The sequence below is a fragment of the Brachyistius frenatus genome, unplaced genomic scaffold (assembly GCF_029030835.1).
Source record: "Brachyistius frenatus isolate BFR_SWC_R1_liver_20210118 unplaced genomic scaffold, ASM2903083v1 Contig_3, whole genome shotgun sequence".
Lineage (NCBI taxonomy): Eukaryota > Metazoa > Chordata > Actinopteri > Embiotocidae > Brachyistius > Brachyistius frenatus.
The window spans coordinates 1116936-1140375 of record NW_027210602.1 but is presented as its reverse complement, the minus strand read 5'-3'; the positions used below and the strand labels follow the sequence as shown (position 1 = coordinate 1140375).

Sequence of the window (23440 nt, the reverse complement as noted above, 5' to 3'; positions counted from 1 at the left end):
TCGTGGCACAGAATACATCTCCACGGTAACATCTGTAAAACTGAACCCAGGCTTAATTAAACCAGGGTATAACTGAAATCCTGATTTAATCCAGGTTTTGTAAAACAGCCGTTTGGTGTCCTTTTATCAATCCTCTAAATACTGGATGGAAAGCTGTGAAATTTTGTGCAAATATTCATGATTTCCAGAGGATAAATCGATCTGATTTATTGATCATTTAACTTTTCGTCTCACACCACCACCGGACTGATTTTTTTTTTTGTATAACTCGTTCGACAACTTTTGGATGAATTGCCATGAAATATGCAGCACACTATTTTTCAAGATGAAGTGTAATAAGAATTTTATCCTCGGCAACAAACATCAGCAGAAACATTAAAGTTGTCCGGTAATTTCGTTTATGACCAAACAGCTGCAAAACCTTAGCTGTATTTCGTGTTTAATGCTGACTCGCTAAAGCCAACACAGTAAACGAAATAGGTAGCTGGTGAGCGCGTTAGCGTGCTGAAATTCCTTGCCAAGTTGTATTAATACCGTGACCTCCTCATGCACATATATTTTACACCTTTACGAAGGTTGATCTTTATACCACTAAACTTTACAATTGCTTGTGAGCATCACTTTGCAAGTTGGAAACCAGCCTTTCAGATGGCTTTCTGCCAACAGTCCCATACAAGTAATTAGGACTCCACATCTGTCAGCGATGATAGAAAGCTGTTGTGATATGTGACTAAGGAGCGTCTTTACTGCTCTGTGCAGAGGAGTGTTCATTCTGCTGGGAGTGAGTCAACAACCATCATCACCTGACGTCTTGAACAACCAAAGTCGGTTTTATAGATTGTATTACTTTTGCCTTTAAGGCAGATGTTCCCGACCTGTTTGGATTATATGTTCTTTTAAATAAAGTACTTTTTACAGTTCCCATCAGGAGTTTTTAACTGAAGAGTTTGTTTTCAGGAATTTTAAATGAAATGTCAAGTCCCCCATCCCCTCCCCCCGAGTTAAATATTTGTGTTCTTTGTAATTTTCCTTTATTAAACTGAACAGTCAGGATTGTTCAATATGAAACAGCACGACAGTATTTCAGTACGTCACCGAGCCTACTTTTGACCCACGGACTATTTCCACGTACGTTTTCTGTTTGCATAATCCGGCCGGCCGACCTCTGACCTGCTCGAAGACGTCCATTCAGGACGAACATCCTGGAAGCTAAACAAGTGCATCGCTGCTGAAAAACAAACACTTGAATGACTCTGTCCTATAAATTCAGATTTAAACTGTGTAACAATTGAGTGAAATGCAAATTTAAATGACACAATTTCTTTCAGCTTTGAATTTAATTTTCTTTTCTGAAATTTCACGAGTGTGGACCGAGAGGCCGACAAGATACTCAGGAACCACTGGACAGACGTTGCTGCTGTTGTGAAGTTAAAAGTGTTGGAACGCAGAAGACTGAATGAAGCAGCTTCTTTTTGACCTTCTTACACGTCGACTACCTGAATAATCATCCAGATTTGTAACATGTAAACAATATGAATTCACACCTAAAGGTACATGAACAGTCCTCCTGTGTATTTACATCAGAAATAGTGAGAAAAGTAATAAACGTCGCCAGAAGAGAAACGCGTCAGACGAGTGGCGGCGGTACCAGAGGATTCTCCCGGAGCTCTTCCAGTACTCAGACTGCAGTCGGTGGTGTTTCTGAGCAGGAAGACGGAACTTCAGGGTGGTTTGAGGGACCAGTTTGAGGGGTGGTTTTCTGGGTGAGTGTTTTTATTTTTTTTTACTGGGTCATCTGGGTCTCCATGGCCTGCGCGGCCCACTCCGGAGCCGCCTGACGGATCTTCTCGAGGAGGTTGTTGACTTGGAAACACAGGGACTGGATCTGTTTGTCCCAAGTAGGAAGAGCTTCACGGGCTGCCGGAGAGAGGAGAGCAGATCAGAGGACACATTTACCACCTCAGGACATGTGGACAACTTGTTAAACACCCTCCGTCAGAGCCTGCAGGCTTCGTAAAGAGCCTTGTTGTTCCAGTTGGAAGAGACTGCCCCCTTTTGGCCACAGGCCCACATGAAATGTTTTTGCTAAAATTGAACTAAATGGAATCAACAACTTTCGCATCATGTAGTCCTCTTTTGAACTAATAATTACAGGTACAATGAAGGAACTAAATTCATAAACTACAACTTCCCTTTTGCATATTCGCTGCTTCTGTTTCAACCAAATCTGAAGCATCTGATTAGAAAAACAGCTCAATTATACTGGAATGCTATTTCATAACAAATTAAGTGGATTTAGATCTTCAGTATGAGAAAATAAAATATTGTATTATCAATTAGATAATGTATAAAACAGGGTTCTCAGAATATACCATGTAAAACGCTGGATTAAAAAGACATCCTGCCTCAAAGCTCTTATCTAAAAATTTTGTTGTGTCAAAGACATTTTGGCTGCTCAACAAGACTTCCAGTATAATAAATAAGCTGTAACTGTGACTTCAAAGAAAAAGGACATTCTCCTCTACTTTTTAAATTTAATTTAATTATCAAAAAAGTGTCAGCGAAATGCTGGTTATTTGTGTAAAAAGAAGAACTAGAAACATACCTAGAAAATATGGATTTTAAAATAAAAAAAAAGCCTAAAAGAAGAATTCAGACCTTTAAAAGTTCAACCTTTTTGAGCTTTGAAATGTGACTTATTGTGTTGAAATGAAGTAAAATAAAATTATTAATTTAAAAGAGGAAAAGGCTTTGCTTTGGTTTAAAAAAAAAAAAAAGTCTAATGTATTTTCTAACCTACATGAAACCCAGGACTCACTTTCAAAGTGTACGATGCTGTCTATCTGGTCGATGAAGCCGTTCATTCTTCCTTCGGTGATCATCTGGGAAGCAATCTTCTCAGCCTGAAGACACAAACAGAAACCAGCATTACAATGTACAGCATGGAAAACATATCATCAGCAGTATATCTATACAGTATACAAGATGTTCTATCTGTCCGTGTCTCACCTTCGCTGGGGGGATTTCCAACAAAGCTCCTAGTTCTTCAAAAGTGATGTTGTTGTAGAGTTTACTGGCAGACAGCAGGTTGTGTTCGATCACCGCTCGGTCCAGGATGCTGGAGCCTGAAACGGGAACAGACGGAGAGACAACTATTTCTTTACTTAAGAAAGTCCTTCTTTAGTTCTGACCAGACAAACCTGAAAAGAAAACCAATTATTACATGAGTTCAAGTTCCTCTTCATTCAACGATAATTGTGCCTTTTTACTCTCTGAGCTTCTTCATTATCCAGATTTAAATTTTAGCTGTTGACTCAGTGAATCAGCTGTGACTTCAGGTTAAATACAGATTTATTCAGTGTTAGTGTGTAAATTTTGATTCATACTTTTGGTGCTTCTCTTGAAATTGTAATAATGCCCAGTAACATCCAGTCCCACACAGGACTAGAGCTGCATAAAAAAAAAAAAAAAAAAAAAAAAACACACACACACACACACACACACACACACACACACACACACACACACACACACACACACACACACACACACACACACACACACACACACACACACACACACACACACACACACACACACACACACACACACACACACACACACACACACACACACACACACACACACACACACACACACACACACACACACACACACACACACACACACACACACACACACACACACACACACACACACACACACACACACACACACACACACACACACACACACACACACACACACACACACACACACACACACACACACACATGATTACTTTCTTTGTTGATTTGTCTGTCCAGTATTTTCTCTATTAATTGATGAGCTGTTTGGTCCTTACAAAAGAAAAGACGCAGCCTGAAATATCTTGTTTTGTTGACCGACAGTCCACAACCATATTCAGGTTATTATCATAAAGGAAACAGAAAATATTCACGTTTAAGAAGCTGAAATCAGAGAAATTGAGCATTTTTTTATTCAAAAATGTTCAGAAACAAACAATTGATTAACAAACAAAAAAAAGCACTTTATTTTCTCTCTATCAAATTTGGCTTTGATCATTGTAGTTTTTGCACAACTGTGCCCACATTTCCGTGATTGGTTGGGGTTGTGTTTGTAACGAGTAAAAACATGTCGTCTATAATGGATCCTTTTCTACATTTCTCATCAGCATTCAATGCATAATTATGACACAAATAATGAATCTCCTAAAATCTCAATGTGGATCACAAACTTCTATCAGCAGCTGAATTAGAGATGGTGGAGCTCCAAGACAATACAGGAGCAGCTTGCACTGAGTGAAACCCACTTACCATCTGCTGTGGTGGCTTTCTGGTGAGGCATCAGCATGGCAGCGAACTCCTGCAGCTGGTTCCCTCTGATGATGCGGTCCAGGTACATCTTCTCCAGAATACCGTAGGCGGCCAGCTGCTGACAGCGCTCGTCCTTGAACAGAGTGGCCAACATGCGGGAACGCTGCTGTCCTGAAAACGGATCGCAACGTTTTGGTGAGTGAGACTCGGACATTTGCTTCGTTTAGATTATTTCATTAACATTTTAGATTGTTCCTGGTGGTACCTGCAGAGGCCAGTATGGTGCAGTTCAGGGCGTGTTTCAGCGCCTCCAGACGTTCACTTTCGTGGACGATTGACTTGTACGAGAGCTCGTTGTATCTCTGTGCAGCTTCAATGAACTTCCTCCTGAAGTCGAGGACTCTGGCGTAGCACACCTGAGAAGGAGGGCGGCTTTAAAACGCTCCTTAACACAACGAAAGACGCTGCACACCAAACTGATAGAGTGTGTTGGGATCGTGTACCTTATAGTGTATCTGCAGCTGCTCGTTAGAGGACTCGTTCTGAAGCAGTGAAGCTCTGTTGATGTAGGCCTCGGCCTGAACCGGGTCGTCGTCCTCTAAGTAGAGTCTGGCAATTTTCAGGTATGTGTCCAGCTTATAGTCAACATTATATTGCCTGAAAGGGAGGAAACAAAAAGGTATTTAAATATGTGGAATTATATCATATCACAAGATGAAGCTATAAATCTGCATTTCTTACTTCTGGCCTGTTTCTAGGGGAATGCCGACTAGAACCTGGGCGGCGTTCCTCCAGTCTCCCTCCTTCTCATAGATGGTTGCTAAGTGCTGTCTGATCGAGGCTACCTGAGGACAGGTGGAGGAGCATCATCACACTATGCGCTGCACTGGCGCATCATGGAGAGCTACGAGAGATGGAGAGAGGGCGTTTACCTGTTCTTCAAAGGAGATGACCCTCGGCTGAATCTTCTCCAAGGTGAAGTGGTACACTGCCTTCGCTGTGGCGTCCGGCAGGTTGGGCAGATGTGTGCAGAAATCAGTGAGCAGCTGTCTCGAGATGACGAGACTCACGTTTTCATTGACCACTGTAAAAATGTTAAATGATGCAGTAAGACATCCGAGTAAACAAAGCATGTAGAATGTGCAGATCACGCAGATCACGCAGGCGCAACTTACTTGCTTCAACAAAGGCCTTCAAGGACTCCAGTTGTTCCGCATCTGTAAACTGAATGGCCTTCTCCAAAATCTGTCGGTATCTACGAAACATTTTTACAGGTTAGATACTTCGCAAATTTCCATTAAAGGCCGATGAAACAAGATTTTTTTTGAAGGTTTGAAAGGCTGCACACGCACGTAAAGTTCACGTATATTCCTTTTTTAATTCACAGACACCGTTGCAAGTGTCCCGCTGACACTAGAATGAAAGTGTTGTTGTCAAAGACTGTGGACAGTCCCGTTTTCACCACAGCACCTTCTAACAGAAGATACTGGTTGTGCACTCCACCCTCCATCCACAGCGGATCACCCACAGGTCTATTACGCAAGTGAAAGTCTATTTAAACTGTAACATCGCTGATGCACAAGGCGGTATAACCCGGTGTGTCACCGCTCCTGTTGTTACAAGGTGATTACTGCGTGCATTTTAATCTGGGATCAGTTCACATTAAAAGCAGCAACTTTATGCACTATTAGGTTCCGAAATTGTTGTAAACACAACCATTTTTTGGGGGGGGGGGTAAACATTGCGGGGCCAGAGATGCCTCCCAACGACAGTGATCGCATTAGATTGAATGGTTGTCTATCCATCGATCAGGGCACATTGTAAACACACCGCGGCTGATCAGACGGAATAGCGGGGTCTCGTTGAAAGCACGTACACACACGGTCTTTACATTAGCGTTTCTAAATGCAAAATTTCGTGTCAAATGTAAATTTTAACTTCCTCAAGTCCAAACTCCATTAAAGCTATGCTGTGTCCCAGCACCAACCAGCTAACGAGCAGTAAGTTAGCGTTTGTATAAATACGAGTTAGCCAGTATAACGAAGTACAACGTTTAACGTCGGGTAGCCCCTCTGCTTTTATGCCTATCGGACTTGGCGTTGCAGTCGAAACAAGAGTCTTAAAACGCTTTTAAACTCCGTTTACGTTAAAAAAAAGAAAAAAGAAAAAAAGAAGCTGCTAGCTGGATGTGTGGCTAATGTAGCTAAGGTGGCTAACGCTAGCTTAGCTGGGTCCATCACAGCTAACTCACTGTTAGCTGACCGTTATTTCCTAAAGTGAGACGCGTTTGTTCAAAGTGAACGAAGAAAGGTCGTTTTCCTAGTTAGCGTCACATACTTGGCAGCGAGATCTTTATGAGATCCGGTTGAATTCATCAGCTGTGCGAGCTCCTGCCTCACGTCGGTCGCCATTGTCGCCTGTGTCGAAGTGTCAACAACACACCGGCTTCCTCTGCCAAGAGGGGGGGGGGGGGGGCGGAGGGGCGGGGCCTTCCGTCTGAGTACGTCAGAGCGCGGAGCTCCGCCTCCCAACCGGAGTGAGTCTCGGGAACGCGCACAGCGAAAAATAATAAAATGACACGTTCATAATTTAAAATGTGTCATTTTAAGACAATGACCGTTTAATAACCGTCTTTATTATTCGGATTAAAGAATTGTGAAGGATAATCAGTAGAAAATATCATAGTTTTATATATATATATTATACCTTTTTAATACATATATTATGTTTAAGAAGTCAATTTGAAGAAGCTGCTCCACCAAAAACTGAAGAACTTGCAGAAAGACCCATGTCGTCTGCTATTTACTTTATGAGGCCTTCAAGGTGTTTAAAGTATACTTTTACATATACACATAGATAGATAGATAGATAGATAGATAGATAGATAGATAGATAGATAGATAGATAGATAGATAGATAGATAGATAGATAGATAGATAGATAGATAGATAGATAGATACTGTACTTTATTAATCCCTCAAGTGGACATTTTTTTGCTACATCAGCATGTACAGGTACAGGATAAAACCAATAAAAATGACAGAATAAAAATAGAGGTTGTAAAAATATTAAATATAAAAAATATTTTAAAAAAAATCACTATATATAAATAAAATAGAATAATATTAAATTATTCTAGTTGCTGCCGGAAAATAGAATAATGTTAAATTAAATAACAGTGCAACAGTGTTAATGATGTAAGATGGATTTGGCCGGAGATTGTATTTGTATAAACAATACAATAATATCCACAAACACATGTCTGTGCATTTTGAGACAGTCACCCCAAATCATTTCACAAAACAACCCTGATCTATTCCTAAAAAATAGATACGCTTTTTTTTGAAAACACAGTGTCTTCTCTGTCATTTTGGTAAATGTTTTGCTTATCATTTTTGTAGATTTTGCAGAATCTTTTAAGCCACTAGGCTTTTAATTAATCATTTATTAAAACCTTAGTGGTAGCAAGTAGTAAAGACAGTAGTGAGTTGTACAATAAGTATGTTATAATCTTCAGAAAGTAAAATAGGTAGGTAGGTAGGTAGGTATTTACTTTATTAATCCCCGAGGGGAAATTTTTTCGCTACGGCAGCATACATAAGCAATAAGATAATAATAGAAATAATAGAATAAAATAATATAATATAATATAATAATAGAACAGCAATAAAATAGCAGTAAATAGCAGTAAAAAAATATAAATATAAAATGCACAGTATATACAGTACATTACATATCTATATATATTATATACAAACAAACCAAGAAACACAGTCAACATATATATACAGTACAATAAATACTCTGTGTATGAGATAAATGATCCTACTCGTTTTTTTTTATGGTTTTAATGTAATTACTGTGAAAATAAACGAAAACTTTAGAATGTTACCAAAATAGACATAACATAAATCAATTCAAACGATTTTGTAATTGTTTTATTCCAACAACTGTAATACCGGAGAGAAACTGCGCTGTACCTTTAAGCGTTGCGTCACGGTGACGTAGTGTGCGGAGGGCGTGGCCGGCCTGTGAAATGTCAGGGAGGAATGGCGCTCGGCGCGGTATTTTGAACAATCGCTTTTTCCTTTCCCCGTTTTATCTGGAAACGCTGCCCAGCGTTAAAATATCGGGTAAGCACGAGTACCCGTTGTCCCTCTCCAGTCCTCGCTCTGCGGTATTCAGTGGAAAAAGCCGCTCACTTTACCAACGTGTTCAATGTTGAGATATAATGTTGTGCTAGCTAGCTCGGGTTAGCAAGCTCAGCAAGTTTGCTAGTGCAGTTGTCCTGGCCGCTGACGGTCCAGGGGGACACCCCGGTGGGGAGACAAGGCTACCCCCTGGTTCAGTGCAGCACTCTTGTCTACTAAAGTTTGACTTTTAAACCAGGCGGTTTAATAACACGGTGCAAGCAGACTGCAGATGAAAAGTAAACGCTAACTTAGCCGGACACTTGTTTTGACGGGTTTTTATTTTTATTTTATTTTTTATAAAAGCGACTTCTGCAACGATCACTGAGTCTTTAATGTCTCTGATGTCTCCGATGTCTTCTGCTGTCAAATATTACAGGTCAGCAGTCACCTCTGCTCGCCGCTGGGTCCGCGGTATTTATCTGAAAACCGCGCAGCGTCACTGTTTGACGTTTTATTTCTGCCGGTTTACACGCGGATCTGAACGTAACTGAGTCAATAAATGGGACACAAATAAAGTGAAATGTGTCGTTTATAACTGGTTAGGCCTCGTTAACTAAAAAAAAAAAAAACACCAAAAACCCCCACAGCTCAAGGCTTCACACTCCCCCGAGAGAAACCTACATTTGCAGTTGTAGTAACTCTCATTATCGGGCTAAAAAAAAAAAAAAAAAGTAGTAATCCGAAAGATACGTCAAGTGACAGGAGGCATTATGGAAAGCTGGCATTGTTTACGTTGTCAGTGTCCTGCTAAGAGTTTGTTACTTGCTTTGTAGCACGCAGTAAAAGAAAAAGTCCACCTCTTCATTTTGTCAGGTAGCTCCTTTTTTGTGTGTGTGTGTGTGTGTGTTTTTGTTGTTGCCATGAATAGCTGCTGATTTAAGTGTCTCTGCTCAATGTGAATATTATTAATTGCATTTAGGCTTAGCTCAGTGTTAGCCGGAGAGCTAACTGAGCTGATGACGAGGTAAAAATGGCGGATCTTTCGAAATCCAACCCCGGCCTGAAAATAGTAACTCAACCAAGCAAAAGCAGCTGGTCGCTTTTTCCTCACCGTTTGCCCCCAACTAAGACTCTTCTGGGGAGGAGGGAAGGGAGGGGGGGGGATTATGTACATCTACATTTCGGTGGCTTAATGTTGAGCAGGACAAAGATACGCCTGTGATGATCGCTGCATCAGCTGTCTGCTCCTGTCAAAATCAGCAGACGTGTCTAGTGCACACATCTCTGTCGTGATTCAATCTCACGTGATTGCTGTGAAATAATTCACAGGCGAAGTTATCAGACCTGTGAACAAAGGGATAACGAGTTGTTTGTTTTTATTTCCTGCAAGCAATCTGGGAAGTCTTTGTTGACAATTAATTGTAATTAACGATTCAGTTTTCTGTTTATTTTCTGCCACTGTTATAATATAAGCCCTATCATAGTTTAATAATGCACCTTGTGAGGAACAAGGGACTTTTATTGGCTTTGAACATTAGAACATGTAAATGAACATTTATAGTTCTGTTTCCCATATAGACTCTGTAAACAAACAAAAAATGCTCAGGGTAGATAACAACTAGACAGATGTCAAAAATAACTATTTAAATGTTCAAAGCCTGTTACTTAAATATTCAAAACAATGGACAATTGCCCCCAGTTGAACTGCAGCAAAAGAAGGAAGCACCAGTCAAACCTCCAACGGCGGAAAACAATGTGGAAATATGACATTTCTTTTAGTTTCATCCAGCTGTTTTTTATAAAAATGAATGGAAATGATTCTGCAAAGTGATTGCGGTCAGCTCGAATAAAGGAGATTAGATGATTATGTAATAATTGTGACAGGTCTATTTATACATATGTCATAATTATTTAGAGCAATACATTAAATTACATACATTTGTGTTGCAATTAAATGCAACAACTGTGTAAAACAGTCGATCTAATCTCTGAATTTGACCTCTAATAGTGTATGCTTCAGTCCCCATGGTGCATTCAGTGCATTAAAGGCATGCTTTTAAATCTTTTAAATGATTTTCATTGAAATAACACAGAATAAATAATCATTCTGTGTTTAACTTCAGTTTTTTGTGTTTATTTGACACTTTTCTTCTGCAGACAATGAGAAGTAACCACGTTGTTCTTTCAGGATTAGCAGCGAGCTGAGTGTTTGCCAGCATGGACGTGGTGTCACCAGAGCTCAACAGCCTCCTTCCTGATGAAATCATGGATATGGAGGCCATAGAGGAAGTCCCTCACTCCCGGCCCGACGGCACCGCGGCCCAGACGGAGCCCAGCGACGACACGGCGGTCCCGATGGAAACGGATACGCCCGCGGGTTCAGAACACGTGAGCCTCTGCTCGGGAGCAACAGAACATACTCGGGTTCTGACGACGTCCACAGACTCCACCCTCACCATCAGCACCGCCAGTCAGCATCCCATCACAATATCCAGTACGTCGACCCCGCTTCTCACCCTCAAACCAGCCATGGTGGCTTCCACCGCCGCGACCAAAACCACGGAGAGCGTGACGGGGACCAGCATCTCCAGTGGGCTGCAGAAGCTCACGACTCCGTTCACCATCTCCGCCGCCAACCACCAGATCATTCTCAACAAGGTGGCCTCGTCTCAAGCCACAGAGGCGGCGAAGTCTGCGGGCGTTTCGCCGCAGGTCATCAAGCAGGAGGGACAAAAACTGTTGGTCACGGCGATCGGAAAGTCGGGGCAGCCCATCGTGCTCCAGTTGCCCCACACGGGCAGCAAGCCGGGCATTTCACAGACTGTCGGGGACGGCAAGTCGTCGGCGCCGCAGTTTAAAGTGGTGACTATTGGTGGGAGGGCGGAGCTGAAGCCGCTGGTGGGCAGTGCTGGCAACCAGGTGACCACGTTACAGGCGCAGCAGCTCAAGACCGTACAGGTAACAATGATATTATTATTACTATTATTTAACAATTTATGAATGTGACCGCACATACTGTTTTCAAGCCGTTTATTAGCTTTAAATGTTTGTAGTAAAAACAACTGGCTGGATTTCAGTGTCTTCCATCCACAGATGAGTGTGAACATTAACACTAACTTTCAGGCTTCATCTACACTTACATTAAACTACATCAGCTGGTTGTCAAACGTTATGACTCTTCTGTTTCTGCAGCACAAAGCACATGTAGCTTTGCAGAGTTAGCTTCCCTGCAGGGTGGATCAGAAAGTTAAGGAGAAAAAAAACTACCCGTGTGTTTGCGTCTCATCTCTTCTTCTTGGAGAAGATTTGAATGCGAATAACAAAGATGGTGGAGTGCAATAACCTCCGTGAGGAAACTAAACGACGAGTTCATCAGTTGGGTAAAAGATTGCAGGTTCAGTCATGCATCATAAATATTGGTGAAGGTGAAGCTGCCTTTCTTTTTATGTTTTTTTTATAATGGTTTTATTGCATTACCTGCAGACTTTTGCATAAGAATATAATATGTTCCAAGACAAAGGTATCCGTAGTTTAACATTCATAAAGCTGCTAAACGGTAAACAAGAGCTTGACAGTCAAATTCATAATTATTATAACAGAGCAGTAGTGTAGATTTGGCCAGATTATAAATTTGAGAATATTTAGAATCAAAGTTGGTACATTAAATATATTACAAAGTTAAATTGATCTAATACTAATGACTTCATTATGAACTTTGTGAGAGTTAATTAGTTAACTCCTGCACTTTGTTAATATTTGTCAAAAAAGGAAAGTATTTTAATTTACATTTACTCAGATATCTTAAATCTACAGTGACTGAAAGCTTCTTGTTTCATTATTTATTATTCAGATCAACACAAATATGTGAATATTAATACAGTTTTTCCAAGTTAAAGGGCTGAGTTGCATCACTCTGAGACAGCAGCACTGATTCATATTCTGATTGTTTAAAGGCCAGACGTGACGGATTTACAAGAAATAATATCAATCATGCTGTATCATTAAAATCTACACAAGAACATATCTGTCTAACATTATAGTTTAATAGTGAAGGGTAGTTACATCCTCATTTCACCTCACACATAGAACAATATTTAAAGTATTCAGATTAAAAATAAAAACACGGGAATGAATTGGGTTCTTGGTTTTGAGACTGATAGGAGTAACTGCGGTTAAATACCCGTAGCTTATAGCACACATATCAATATCTGTGTATTTGTCTGCAGATAAGTAACAAGAAAGTGCAGAATTGAAATCTTAAACGGGGGTTTGAAATATTTTAGAAACAGTGCTATTAAATCAAGGTGATTTTTAGACTTAAATGTCCTACAGTCACAAAAAAAGGCAGATATTACATCTTTATTGTCTTTTTTTTAACTTTTAAATATGGATTTTCAGCTTTATCAATTCAGTATCAGTCAGGCTGTAGTAAGTTAAAGCCGACATCCAGAGTTCAGGTATCGGGAGATGAAAACCCAACATGATTTCACCTGCAGTAAAGTTTGCAGCTGTTTGGACATGCAACATTTCAAAAATGCTGGCGTTACGTCATGGATGTGATTTTTATCAAAATATCTCTTTAGATTGCCAAGAAACCACCGATATCCTCAGCTGCACCCATCAAGTTCATCATCGCAAAAACTGTTAACAGCAAAGGTCTGAGTCCTCAGACGTCGGGACCTCCTGTCATCGCCGGTACGTTCCGGTTCTTGTTTTCACTCGTAGTATTGTAGGTGAAGACCGTTAGTAGTAATAATAATAGTAATAATAGTAGTTTCTCATCGTCGTATCTTGCTGTTTTCTGTTGACAGGACGGGTCCTGACTCAGACATCTCCGGTGATGCCCCAGAGGACCATCACTCTGTCCGAGACCCACAGCACCAGTATACAGAGTCTCCCCGGGAAAAAAATCGCTATCTCACCGCTCAAGACTCCCAGCAAGGTCAGGAATACACACTCATCCTCTTCCACCGGATCAAATATTCCTTTTCTCTCTTCTGTTGATGGTGTGTTTCAGAGGGCTGTTTTATGAAAGCAAAATTCTGAAAATAAAACGGTATAACAGACTGAAGGGAGGCCGGTCTAGTCAGCGCATCCCGGTTTAACCTGTTTCATGTCACGCCAGGTGAAACAGACCAGGCGGTCGAGTCCAGATTCCCTGATGGTGAAATGGAGAAGAGGCGTGCAGCATACTTTACCTCCTCGTGTGCTTCCAATAAAAATGTGTTGCTCACTATGATTAAAGGACAAAATATGTGAAAACAAGGAAACACTGCTTCTGTAATTATAAAGAGTGAAAAGGTCGAGGACGACTGAATTTGGAGTATCTCAAATTTACCGACATTTACTGACCTCGAATAAACTGATGATTGTATCCTTCATTTGCTCTAATTATCAGTTGTACACTGTAACAGTGAGCAGTGGAAGTAAAAGTTACTCAAAAAAGATTATTTATTATTAGATTATTATAAGATTATATATATACAGTGAACCCTCGTTTTTCGCGGGGGTTATGTTCCAAATAGAAACCGTGATAGGCGAAATCCGTGAAGTAGTAACCTTTATTTTACAATTGAAATAGATAGAACTGGACATTAAATATATCTACGTTACATATAGTCGTAATGTGATTTCAATGCACGATGCAAATCCGTGAAGCAGCGAGACCGTGAAAGGTGAACCGCGTTATAGCGAGGGTTCACTGTATATATATATATGTATATACATATATTTATATATACATATATTTATATATATATATAGCTATATATACAGATAGATATCTATAGATAGATAGATAGATAGATATCTGTAGATATCTATAGATATATATATATATATATCAATAAGATATATAGATAGATATCTATATATAGTTATATCTATTATATCTATATCTATTATATATAGATTATGAGAGAGACGGACAGATATAACCTTTAACTCTGTATACAGATCTTAATCTCCGTTTTCGAGCTGCTCGGACACAATTTGAGGCATTTCTTCTTTTAGTTTAAATGCTTTATGTTTATATTGTCCCTCCCTACATACTCCATATGAACGGGTGTTTGGTCAGGTGACCGCTGCTCCCCTCACCGTTGGTCTCTTCCAGGTGACCGTGGTCTCTGTGGCATCTCCGACCTCCAACGCCTCCCAGAAGTCCGTCACCCTGCCGGTCAACGTGGCGCTCGGCCAGCAGATCCTCACGGTCCAGCAGTCCACGTCCACGTCTCCGGTCAAGGTGGCCACCGGCCAAACGGCAGCGCAGGTGAGGTGGAGCTCTGTTTGACCGGTGAAGCGTGCAGCAGCAGGGAGTTCTGGATCGGGGGCTCACATCTCCGTCTGCTGCTTGAATCCTCTCAGAGTATGAAACCCGTTCAGGCTGTGGGTGGAGTCGGCGGCTCCCAGTTCAAGACCATCATCCCTCTGGCCACGCAGCCCAACGTGCAGCAGATCCAGGTGCCGGGGAGCCGCTTCCACTACGTCCGGCTGGTCACGGCCACCACGGCGAGCAGCACCGTGCAGCCCAGCGGTCCCAGCACCAGCTCCATCCCGACAGGTGACCACAAACCTCTGTCCTAGAGTTATTCGGTTAAAAACACACCAGGAAGAATCTCCATGGTAACTGACGATGCTCAAATGTCCCCCAGCTAAACCCATGGTGGTGAGCACAGGAACCGTCAGGATGTCTGGCCCCATCGTCCCGGCACAGACCATCAAACAGGTCCGTATTCTGTAGAACCCGTTCGGTCAGAGTCCCCGAGAAGCGTTCATGGACCGTGTCCCCCCTCGTCCCCCACAGGTCGTCCCGAAGCCCCTGACGTCTGCTGCACAAGTCGTCACCACCACGCAGACACAGCAGCGCCTCATCATGCCCGCCACGCCGCTCCCGCAGATCCAGCCCAACTTCACCAACCTCCCCCCCGGCACCGTCCTGGCACCGGCGCCCGGAGGTGGGAACGTGGGCTACGCGGTCGTGCCAGCACAATATGTCACACAGGTAAGTGGGAGGGATTTATTGTGTGTGTGTGTGTGTGTGTGTGTGTGTGTGTGTGTGTGTGTGTGTGTGTGTGTGTGTGTGTGTGTGTGACTCCTCTTTTTATATGTGTTGAGCCTCTTTTGTGTTTGTTTCCGTCTCGCAGCTCCAGCAGTCGCCGTTCGTGACGCTCGCCAGCAGCTCCAGTTTCCCAGCAGCCACTGGGGTCCAGACTCAGGCCAGACTTCCTCTTAACGGGTGAGAAGGGACACGAAGCAGCCGTGTTGTTCTGGGATTTTAGCTTTTAACTTTAATTTATTGTGTGCACCAACCAAATAAATCACAAAGTTTCTGTTTAAAACAGAGTTAATTAACTAGAAAACAGTGAATTGGTGTGGAAAACATAGATGAAAAACAAACTTGTAAACTAAGGAAATTAGAAACTATATTTGCAACATGAAAAACTGGCAAATATGTTTATTTGTAAATTTGTAGAAGTTTTGCATTGGCATGTTTGGAAAAAAAACCTCAACAGAGGACCCTCTAAAGAATTTGTATGGTTGCTCTTTTAATTATTTATTATTAAATGAGCCGAATTCAGATGAGTGTTCAAGATCTATTTAACAAATTGTAAATGAAATATAAGACAGAAATAGCAGATAAGCACCTTATTGACTTTTGGTTGGATGCAGTTAAAAGTGAAAATGGCAAGAAAAATTAAATACGACATGTCCACTCTCAAAGAAAAATAACATGCTGACACTTCAAAAAAATTGTATATAAATAATATTATTTTAAGATAAAGACTGAGGTTTTTTATTCTGTACTAAATGTTGGTTGAACGTGCTTTTATTTCCTTTCAATTTTAAATCGTATCTTTCTCTTGTTCCCAGTTTGTCAGCAGCAGAAACGACCTCCAGACCACGGAAACCGTGTAACTGCACCAAGTCTCAGTGTCTCAAACTGTGAGTATGACCGTCAGTGAGACGAGTGATGTCATCAGTCTGTTTGATCATTGTGTAACTTTGTATTTCTAATTACAGCTAAAATATGATGTCATCTAGGCCTTTCACAGTTATTACAGAAATTACGTAATCTCATTACACCTTCTTCTTCTCCTCTTCCTCCTCCTCCTCCTCCTTCTTCTTCTTCTTCTTCTTTCTCCTTCTCCTCCTCCTCCTCTTCCTCCTCCTTCTTCTTCTCCTTCTCCTTCTTCTCCTCCTTCTCCTTCTCCTTCTCCTTCTTCTTCTTCTTCTTCTTCTTCTTCTCCAGTTTAAAGGCACAGGAGGTTTTTTTAACCTCTAATGTTCAACCGACTGCATTTAGATGAGCAAATATTGACATGGACATCATGGATTTAGCTGAAAAGCCAAAATCCACATCCTAGAAATCACTCCTTTTCTTTATTTGATGTGTTATTAAACTATGACTTAGCTTATAACATAAAAGTGGCATAAAATTAACAGAAAAAGACAGTTAAAGTTTTCATTGCAATTATTTGTATGACAATTAATAGTCAGTGTATGTTTCATGATTGTGACAGAACTAATGGCAGCCATGTTTTATAATCAGTTCATTGTTGAAGTTGATTTTAAGTAAAAATGGCAGAGCTTGTTTAGTTTCAGATTCTCTGATGTTTTTGATGGTTTGTTTCATCTTCTCTGATATTCACATGAATATTTGGTATTTTGGACTCTTTTAATGAGACAAAACGAATGATTTGAGTTTTCCAACTTGAACTCTGGAATCGTCAGTTTGTACTATTTCATGAACCGGAAGATTTCCCTTTTTTTTTTTTTTGTAAATCTATAAAACAATAGACAGAGTCTTCAGTGATAAAAGTAGGTTGTAATCTCAGCACCGAGAATAATCTTCTAAAAGATATCAGTCCACTTCTGTTTGTGTTTCTGACTCGGCTCGACTCGACCTGCTTTGCTTTGTTTTGAATTGGCTAAACGTCGTGGATAGTTCCTGGAACTATTTCTGACATCACCTCTGTTAAGGTTCCTGATCTGAGCCGATACTAAACAGTGACGTTATGTGACATCCTGCATAAACCTGCCAAGGAGGAGGAACAATCTGCAGAGGGAAACCAGAGAAGAACCGAGTCGAGCTGCTCCCAGAACCAGAAACGGATCCTCAGAGACACAAAGTTCACGCTGAGGTGGTTTTATTAAGCCGATGCCGTTTGTCCTCCTCCAGATACTGCGACTGCTTCGCGAACGGAGAGTTCTGCAACAACTGCAACTGCAACAACTGCTTCAACAACCTGGAGCACGAGACAGAGCGTCTGAAAGCCATCAAGGTGAGCTGCAGGTTCAGTGTGATCCAGCTGCTTCCCGTCGGAAACGCATGAATCACGGTGAGCGCGTGTTTTCACAGACGTGTCTGGACCGAAACCCCGAGGCCTTCAAGCCCAAGATCGGCAAAGGAAAGGAGGGGGAGTCGGACCGCCGGCACAGCAAAGGCTGCAACTGCAAGCGGTCGGGCTGCTTGAAGAACTACTGCGAGTGCTACGAGGTGAAGGAGACGGGTTTTTTTCTTTTTTTTATATATATATATATTTTCCTCGCTTCACCTTCGTTCCCTCCTTCGTCGTTGACTTCCTGTGTCCACCCCCTCACCCCTCCGCAGGCGAAGATCATGTGCTCGTCCATCTGTAAGTGCGTCGGCTGTAAGAACTTCGAGGAGAGTCCGGAGAGGAAGACGCTGATGCACCTGGCCGACGCGGCGGAAGTGAGGGTGCAGCAGCAGACGGCGGCCAAAACCAAACTGTCCTCACAGATCTCCGACCTGCTCATGAGGACGACGCCCGTCATCTCCAGCGGAAGCGGGAGGTGCTCGACACACTCTCTGACACACACACACACACACACACACACACACACACACACACACACACACACACACACACACACACACACACACACACACACATGCGCACACACACACACACACACACACACACACACACACACACACACACACACTCCTCTACAACAGCAGAGGTTCATTCATGACGATGAGGGTTGTTGTTTTATCATTTAAACCAGAGATGCTCCAATTCTTTCCTATGAAGGGCCAAGAATGAATACAAAAATATATGTTTGTCACGTGAAACTGCATTTTCATTCAAAAAAAATTAACATTATCAGTCTTAAATACAGTTTCAGAAATATTTAAAACTCCTATTTAGTTTGTGGAATAGTAATTTGATGATTTTGCAGAAAATATTGTCAAAAAGAGTCGTCATGTGTCACTGCCTCGACTGGCAGGTTAAAATCAGTGATGTAGGAAACACGAACAGCACACGAGATAAGACGGCGACCGATGTCATTTAATGGTGACGCTTACAGCACCGTGCTGTTCATTAAACTCATATTAAGACCTTTCTAGCGGCACAAACTTTACTATATTTTAGTGCCTTTAAGAAGAAGGAGAACAAGCCGGAGTTTGTCGAGGGTTTTGCACTATTCCTAACATAAATTTCCCTTTTTAATATGTTTCTAGAAGAACACACATTCTGTTTTATACGTTCCTCCACCAAACAAAAGTGTCTCCTTCCAGGCTGCCTTACACGTTCGTGACGAAGGAGGTGCTGGAGGCGACGTGCGAGTGTCTGCTGGAGCAGGCCAAGAAGGCTGAACAGACTCAGCAGCCGCAGGCGGAGGCGGAGAGGCTGATGCTGGAGGAGTTCGGACACTGCCTCATGAGGATCATCAGCTCGGCGGGGAAAGCCAAAGCGGACTGCGCCTCCATCAACTGCTAGGCCCGGGCTCTCCTCCCGCCGACTCTCCCCACGCTGCGGGGGCACGGACCGCTCTGCACTCTTGTGCCGGACAACCCCCGCAGGGAAACGGGTCGCCTCCGTCGTCACAAAAGGCAGAACGATGACCTGACGGCAGGCGGCGTCCCGCCTGAGGACAGCTGAAACAATAAAACCTCCTCCAAGCGAAAGGACAAACGGACGGAGCACGCTGCCCTCAGAGCCGTCGTCGCAGTCGTCCTCCTGACTGCAGCGCGCGCGCGTGCGTGCGCGCACACACATGACTGACAGAGGTCAGAGGTCAGGCTGAACAGGAAGTCAAACGTTCCTCCACTTTATTTCTTTTTTCCTCCAAACTGTTCTTCCACTTTTAAATATTTTTTTTTTCTGTTTCTTTTTCTGTTTCTTATTTTGAGCTTTTTAAAAAAAAAAAAAAAAAAAAAATCCCCTGTAATTTTTAATGTAATCAGTATATTTGTGCTTACAGTAGACAAACCGGATGTGTATCTTTTTATATTTATTTTGACAAGTTCTTTGTAATCATCGTGAGCGCTAATATGGTGTGGCTTCATAGTGCTGCAGATCGTTAATTATTAACCGAGGCTAGGCTGAAACCTTTCAATGGGAATAAGTAGAGGCAATCTTTGGTTTAATCCTGAATGCAAGTGTCAGATGCGCGCGCGCACACACACACACACACACACACACACACACACACACACACACACACACACACACACACACACACACACACACACACACACACACACACACACACACACACACACACAGTGCTGCTCGGATCGGTCCAAACATGGAGGAGCTCCACGTGTCTCCTGGTGCTGGTTGATGTTTTATTGGTCACATGCTTCCTGTACATTAAAACCAACATGGACTGAGACCAACGTGACTCGTGAAGTGACGTTCCTGATTAGTGGTTCTAACGAGAACTGAACCGGAGAACAAATCATTTACTCAACCCGATCTGTCCGAGGCGGTTCTGACGGCTGCAGGTGGAGAGCAAATAAATAAAACCGGATAAGATTTGATCTTTTTTTTGTCCCCCAAACTAAAACAGTTGAAACTTTTTACTCTGAAATTTAGTCTGTTTTTGGACGTTTTCTATCAGGTCTGGTTTTTGTTACAAACGTGCACAAACTTTATTCTAACATGCACACATGTTTCTTATTTCATCTGCATTTCATCTTGAAATAGTCTGCAGACAGAACAGGGGCTTCACACAAAAAATATGGGTGATGGAGAAATTCTCAAAACATAAATGGATTCAGCAAAAATACATAAGAAACACGTATTTTATTTGCATGGGACAAAATCTGTGTTGACCAGTGAAATGGCTGTTTTCCATGGTTGTGTGTGTGTGTGCGTGCAGCTCACTGGTGGAACTTAAAGACCCTGAAAACATATTTTGTGAATTAGTTTCTTACCACTAACAAATTGTTTTCTTACCAGTTTTCTGGAAATTTCCCTCAAATTTGTATTCAAATTCTTCAAAAACTTATCTCTGCAAATGTTTTATGATGAAGATGAAGTTTGTGGGATACACAAAATACATCTTTCTCAGAAACAATGAATGTAAACTTCTTTCTCCCCACTCACTTCGGCACAAATATCAGTCTGTTTGTCTCACCATTTTTTTTTTTTTTTGAGTTCTTTCAAGCTCTAAATTCTCTTTGAAGATTGTTTGAGTGTTATGAGCATTAACTCTTAATATTAGGTCAGAATATGCAAAAAAAATAAAATTTTAAAGTCTCAATGACCTATTTTTAGTTTACATTAACCAGTGTAGTTCATTTCTTCCACCCAACTTTATTTAAATTGAGTGCTCCTGATTGAACGTTAGATTATTTAAAAAAACAAAAACAAAACATTCCTCCTCAACAAGACATTCAGTATCCAGATACATGTCTTCTGTTAGCAGCTGTTCATCATCGTGGCTGCAGCTGAATCCAATATTTCACGAGCTCTCGCATAATAAATAGTGATGAAACCATAATACTGCTTTTGAAAGGTGAACATGTGTTTGTATGGCTTTAATATAAACATTATTTCACCTTTTCATTTACAATGACTATATAAATAGTCATGTATAATCAATATTTTTTACAATGTATAATGTGACTGTTTGGTAATCATGTAATCATCACCTGAATCTGCACCTCTCCTCAGATTAATGTCATAGTGTTTTTTTATTTTTTTATTTGTTCATCTATTACTTTACTTTCATGGTTCACTCCCATTGTCTCATAGTGCCACAGCAGTTAGTAGTAAATATTATAAACTGGGAATATTATTGATATTTTAAAATACACAATAGTCTAAAATTTAAACCATAAATGAAGAAATTAAGTGCAACATTTCAATTGAACTGTTTGCAACTACAATTTTGGTTAATATATATTTTGGTAACCCCCCCCCCCCCAAAAAAAAAAAAAAAAAAAAAAAAAAGGGAATTCAGAATCTGCAAGTGGCCTCGTTAACAAGGCTGGACTCGTGATGGACAGTTTAAAACAAAAATGATCAAAATCGAAGCAGCAGAACCAGAGTTATCCTCATTTTATTTCACACATACTTGTCAAAAAAAAAAACTGGTGCCTACATTACCCACAATGCAACCCGACAGCCTACAGAGATCCAGGTATTTCTGTATTTGTATAGGGGCGAATGTAGCTGCTACAGGTGTTTTTTTTTTTTCCACATAATATGTACTAGTACTCGCTGTGCCCTTACAGACTTGTGGAGAACTGTTGTGGAGTTCTCCTCTAAAATACGTCATCGCGCATGCCCAGTCTGCTTCACTAATCAGGCAGCAGTAGTACATCCAACGCAGCAGGGGGCGGTAAACGCGAACAGAGTGGACTAAAGGAAGCGGTTACGTAGAGGTTCGTGTAGTTGAGAGTCAGTAACGTGCTGGAGGAGTACGGGAGTATGTGAGTCTTTGAGAACGGAACAATTACATTTTTCTCCCAAAAGGGTTTAAAACTCCACTTTTTAAAAAAAATTTTTTTATATAATCTAGCCGGTATCGTTAACTAGCGAGCTCACTTTTTAATTTTTTTTTATTTGAGCATGATTTTGACACGTGGTTTCGTATAGTAACGTATGGTGAAACTGTTTGTACACGTGCGGGCCTTTTTAATTATTTCGGTAAGTATGTTTTAAATAAAAGTCGTTTTTGTTTTTATTTGTAGTGTTAATGTGTAGTAGACGCGACGTTCCCACCACCAGAGCACGTGGTCAGAAAAAGTCAACTTGTTCCAGCGTGTGGCGCGCGTCACCGGAATCGCCTATTCAAAATGTGCTATTTTTTGTAAAAACCTGCCATATTTGTTAGGATTTGTAACCGGTAGATCACTTGTCAAGGCATTTTCTTAAATCTAAGAAACCACTAATCCAATCGGCGTACATTTTATAACCCTAAAGATTGAGTTGTGTTGAGTAATCCGGTTAAGAAATATATCAAACCTACAAAAATGCTCCAAGACTTGTGTTGGTCGTCAACATTTTAAAATGTGAATATCTCGTTCTGACAGATCAGTTGAAGAAGGGGATCCAGTGAAACGAGCCACGTGGACCTGACGTGCATGCATGTATGTATTGCAGTTTTGTCATGTAGAAAAGTGAATGGCCATCCCAATGATTATATCAATCACTACCCATCTGACCCATTCACATGTCTGGGGGAGATTAAACACGAGCTTTCGACTGAGGGTTTTGGCATTCATTTTCCAAAATAAAGCTTTATTTCTGTTGATTCTAACAGTCAGATTAAAATTTATATTTTTCTTTCAGAGTCCACCTGCTGACGTGAGTTCAACTGGTGTATTGACAGATCTGAAATTACAACTTGACTGCTTTGTCTTTTTACTGTAAATTCTTTGCTAAATAAATACAAAAAAAAAAATCAGAAAAGTAATGTGTGTGGGTTTCCTTCATTTAAAAAAAAATCTTTTGTACATTGATACTTCTCGCTAATTACATGTGCTTTGACCTTAACATTACAGTGGAATGAATAGAATAGAAATTTGCAGTTCCATTTATTCATCCTTTCACTCCCTTTATCATCAGAATTGGGCAGCAGAGGTGGAAAGAAACTAATGACATTTACTCAAGTGCAAAATTGAGGTACCTTAATTGAATATTTGATGCTGCTTTATCCTCTTTATTTGGAGTTATGAATAGAAAATTGTAGCAAAACTGGTTTTCTCTC

The 23440-nt window shown here is 41.1% G+C and overlaps 2 protein-coding genes and 1 long non-coding RNA gene across 5 annotated transcripts; 2 read left to right on the top strand and 1 right to left on the bottom strand.

Annotated features, from left to right (window-relative positions):
- Window positions 1-1318: 1318 nt before the first annotated feature.
- cops4 (COP9 constitutive photomorphogenic homolog subunit 4 (Arabidopsis)) lies at window positions 1319-6790 on the bottom strand. 2 transcript variants are annotated; one of them, XM_069701687.1, is made up of 10 exons: window positions 6675-6790; window positions 5513-5592; window positions 5270-5421; window positions 5079-5182; window positions 4841-4994; window positions 4603-4753; window positions 4338-4508; window positions 3010-3152; window positions 2819-2903; window positions 1319-1917 (listed from the first exon to the last, which is right to left on the bottom strand). In XM_069701687.1, the coding sequence occupies exons 1-10, from the start codon at window positions 6746-6748 to the stop codon at window positions 1784-1786; spliced, it is 1248 nt and encodes a 415-aa protein (XP_069557788.1). In that variant the 5' UTR covers window positions 6749-6790; the 3' UTR covers window positions 1319-1783. The 2 variants fall into 2 exon arrangements, with proteins under 2 accessions (XP_069557788.1, XP_069557798.1); XM_069701697.1 differs by having other exon boundaries at window positions 3010-3125.
- Window positions 6791-8374: 1584 nt separating this feature from the next.
- lin54 (lin-54 DREAM MuvB core complex component) lies at window positions 8375-20113 on the top strand. 2 transcript variants are annotated; one of them, XM_069701670.1, is made up of 14 exons: window positions 8375-8470; window positions 10659-11428; window positions 13054-13165; window positions 13282-13412; window positions 14583-14738; window positions 14834-15029; window positions 15121-15194; window positions 15273-15470; window positions 15613-15704; window positions 16340-16411; window positions 17649-17751; window positions 17829-17966; window positions 18081-18283; window positions 19014-20113. In XM_069701670.1, the coding sequence occupies exons 2-14, from the start codon at window positions 10688-10690 to the stop codon at window positions 19213-19215; spliced, it is 2418 nt and encodes an 805-aa protein (XP_069557771.1). In that variant the 5' UTR covers window positions 8375-8470; window positions 10659-10687; the 3' UTR covers window positions 19216-20113. The 2 variants fall into 2 exon arrangements, with proteins under 2 accessions (XP_069557771.1, XP_069557778.1); XM_069701677.1 differs by having other exon boundaries at window positions 10628-11428.
- Window positions 20114-22080: 1967 nt separating this feature from the next.
- LOC138625691 (uncharacterized) lies at window positions 22081-23148 on the top strand. Its single transcript, XR_011311246.1, has 3 exons — window positions 22081-22377; window positions 22764-22820; window positions 23023-23148. It is a non-coding gene; the product is annotated as an uncharacterized lncRNA (long non-coding RNA).
- The last annotated feature ends 292 nt before the right edge of the window (window positions 23149-23440 follow it).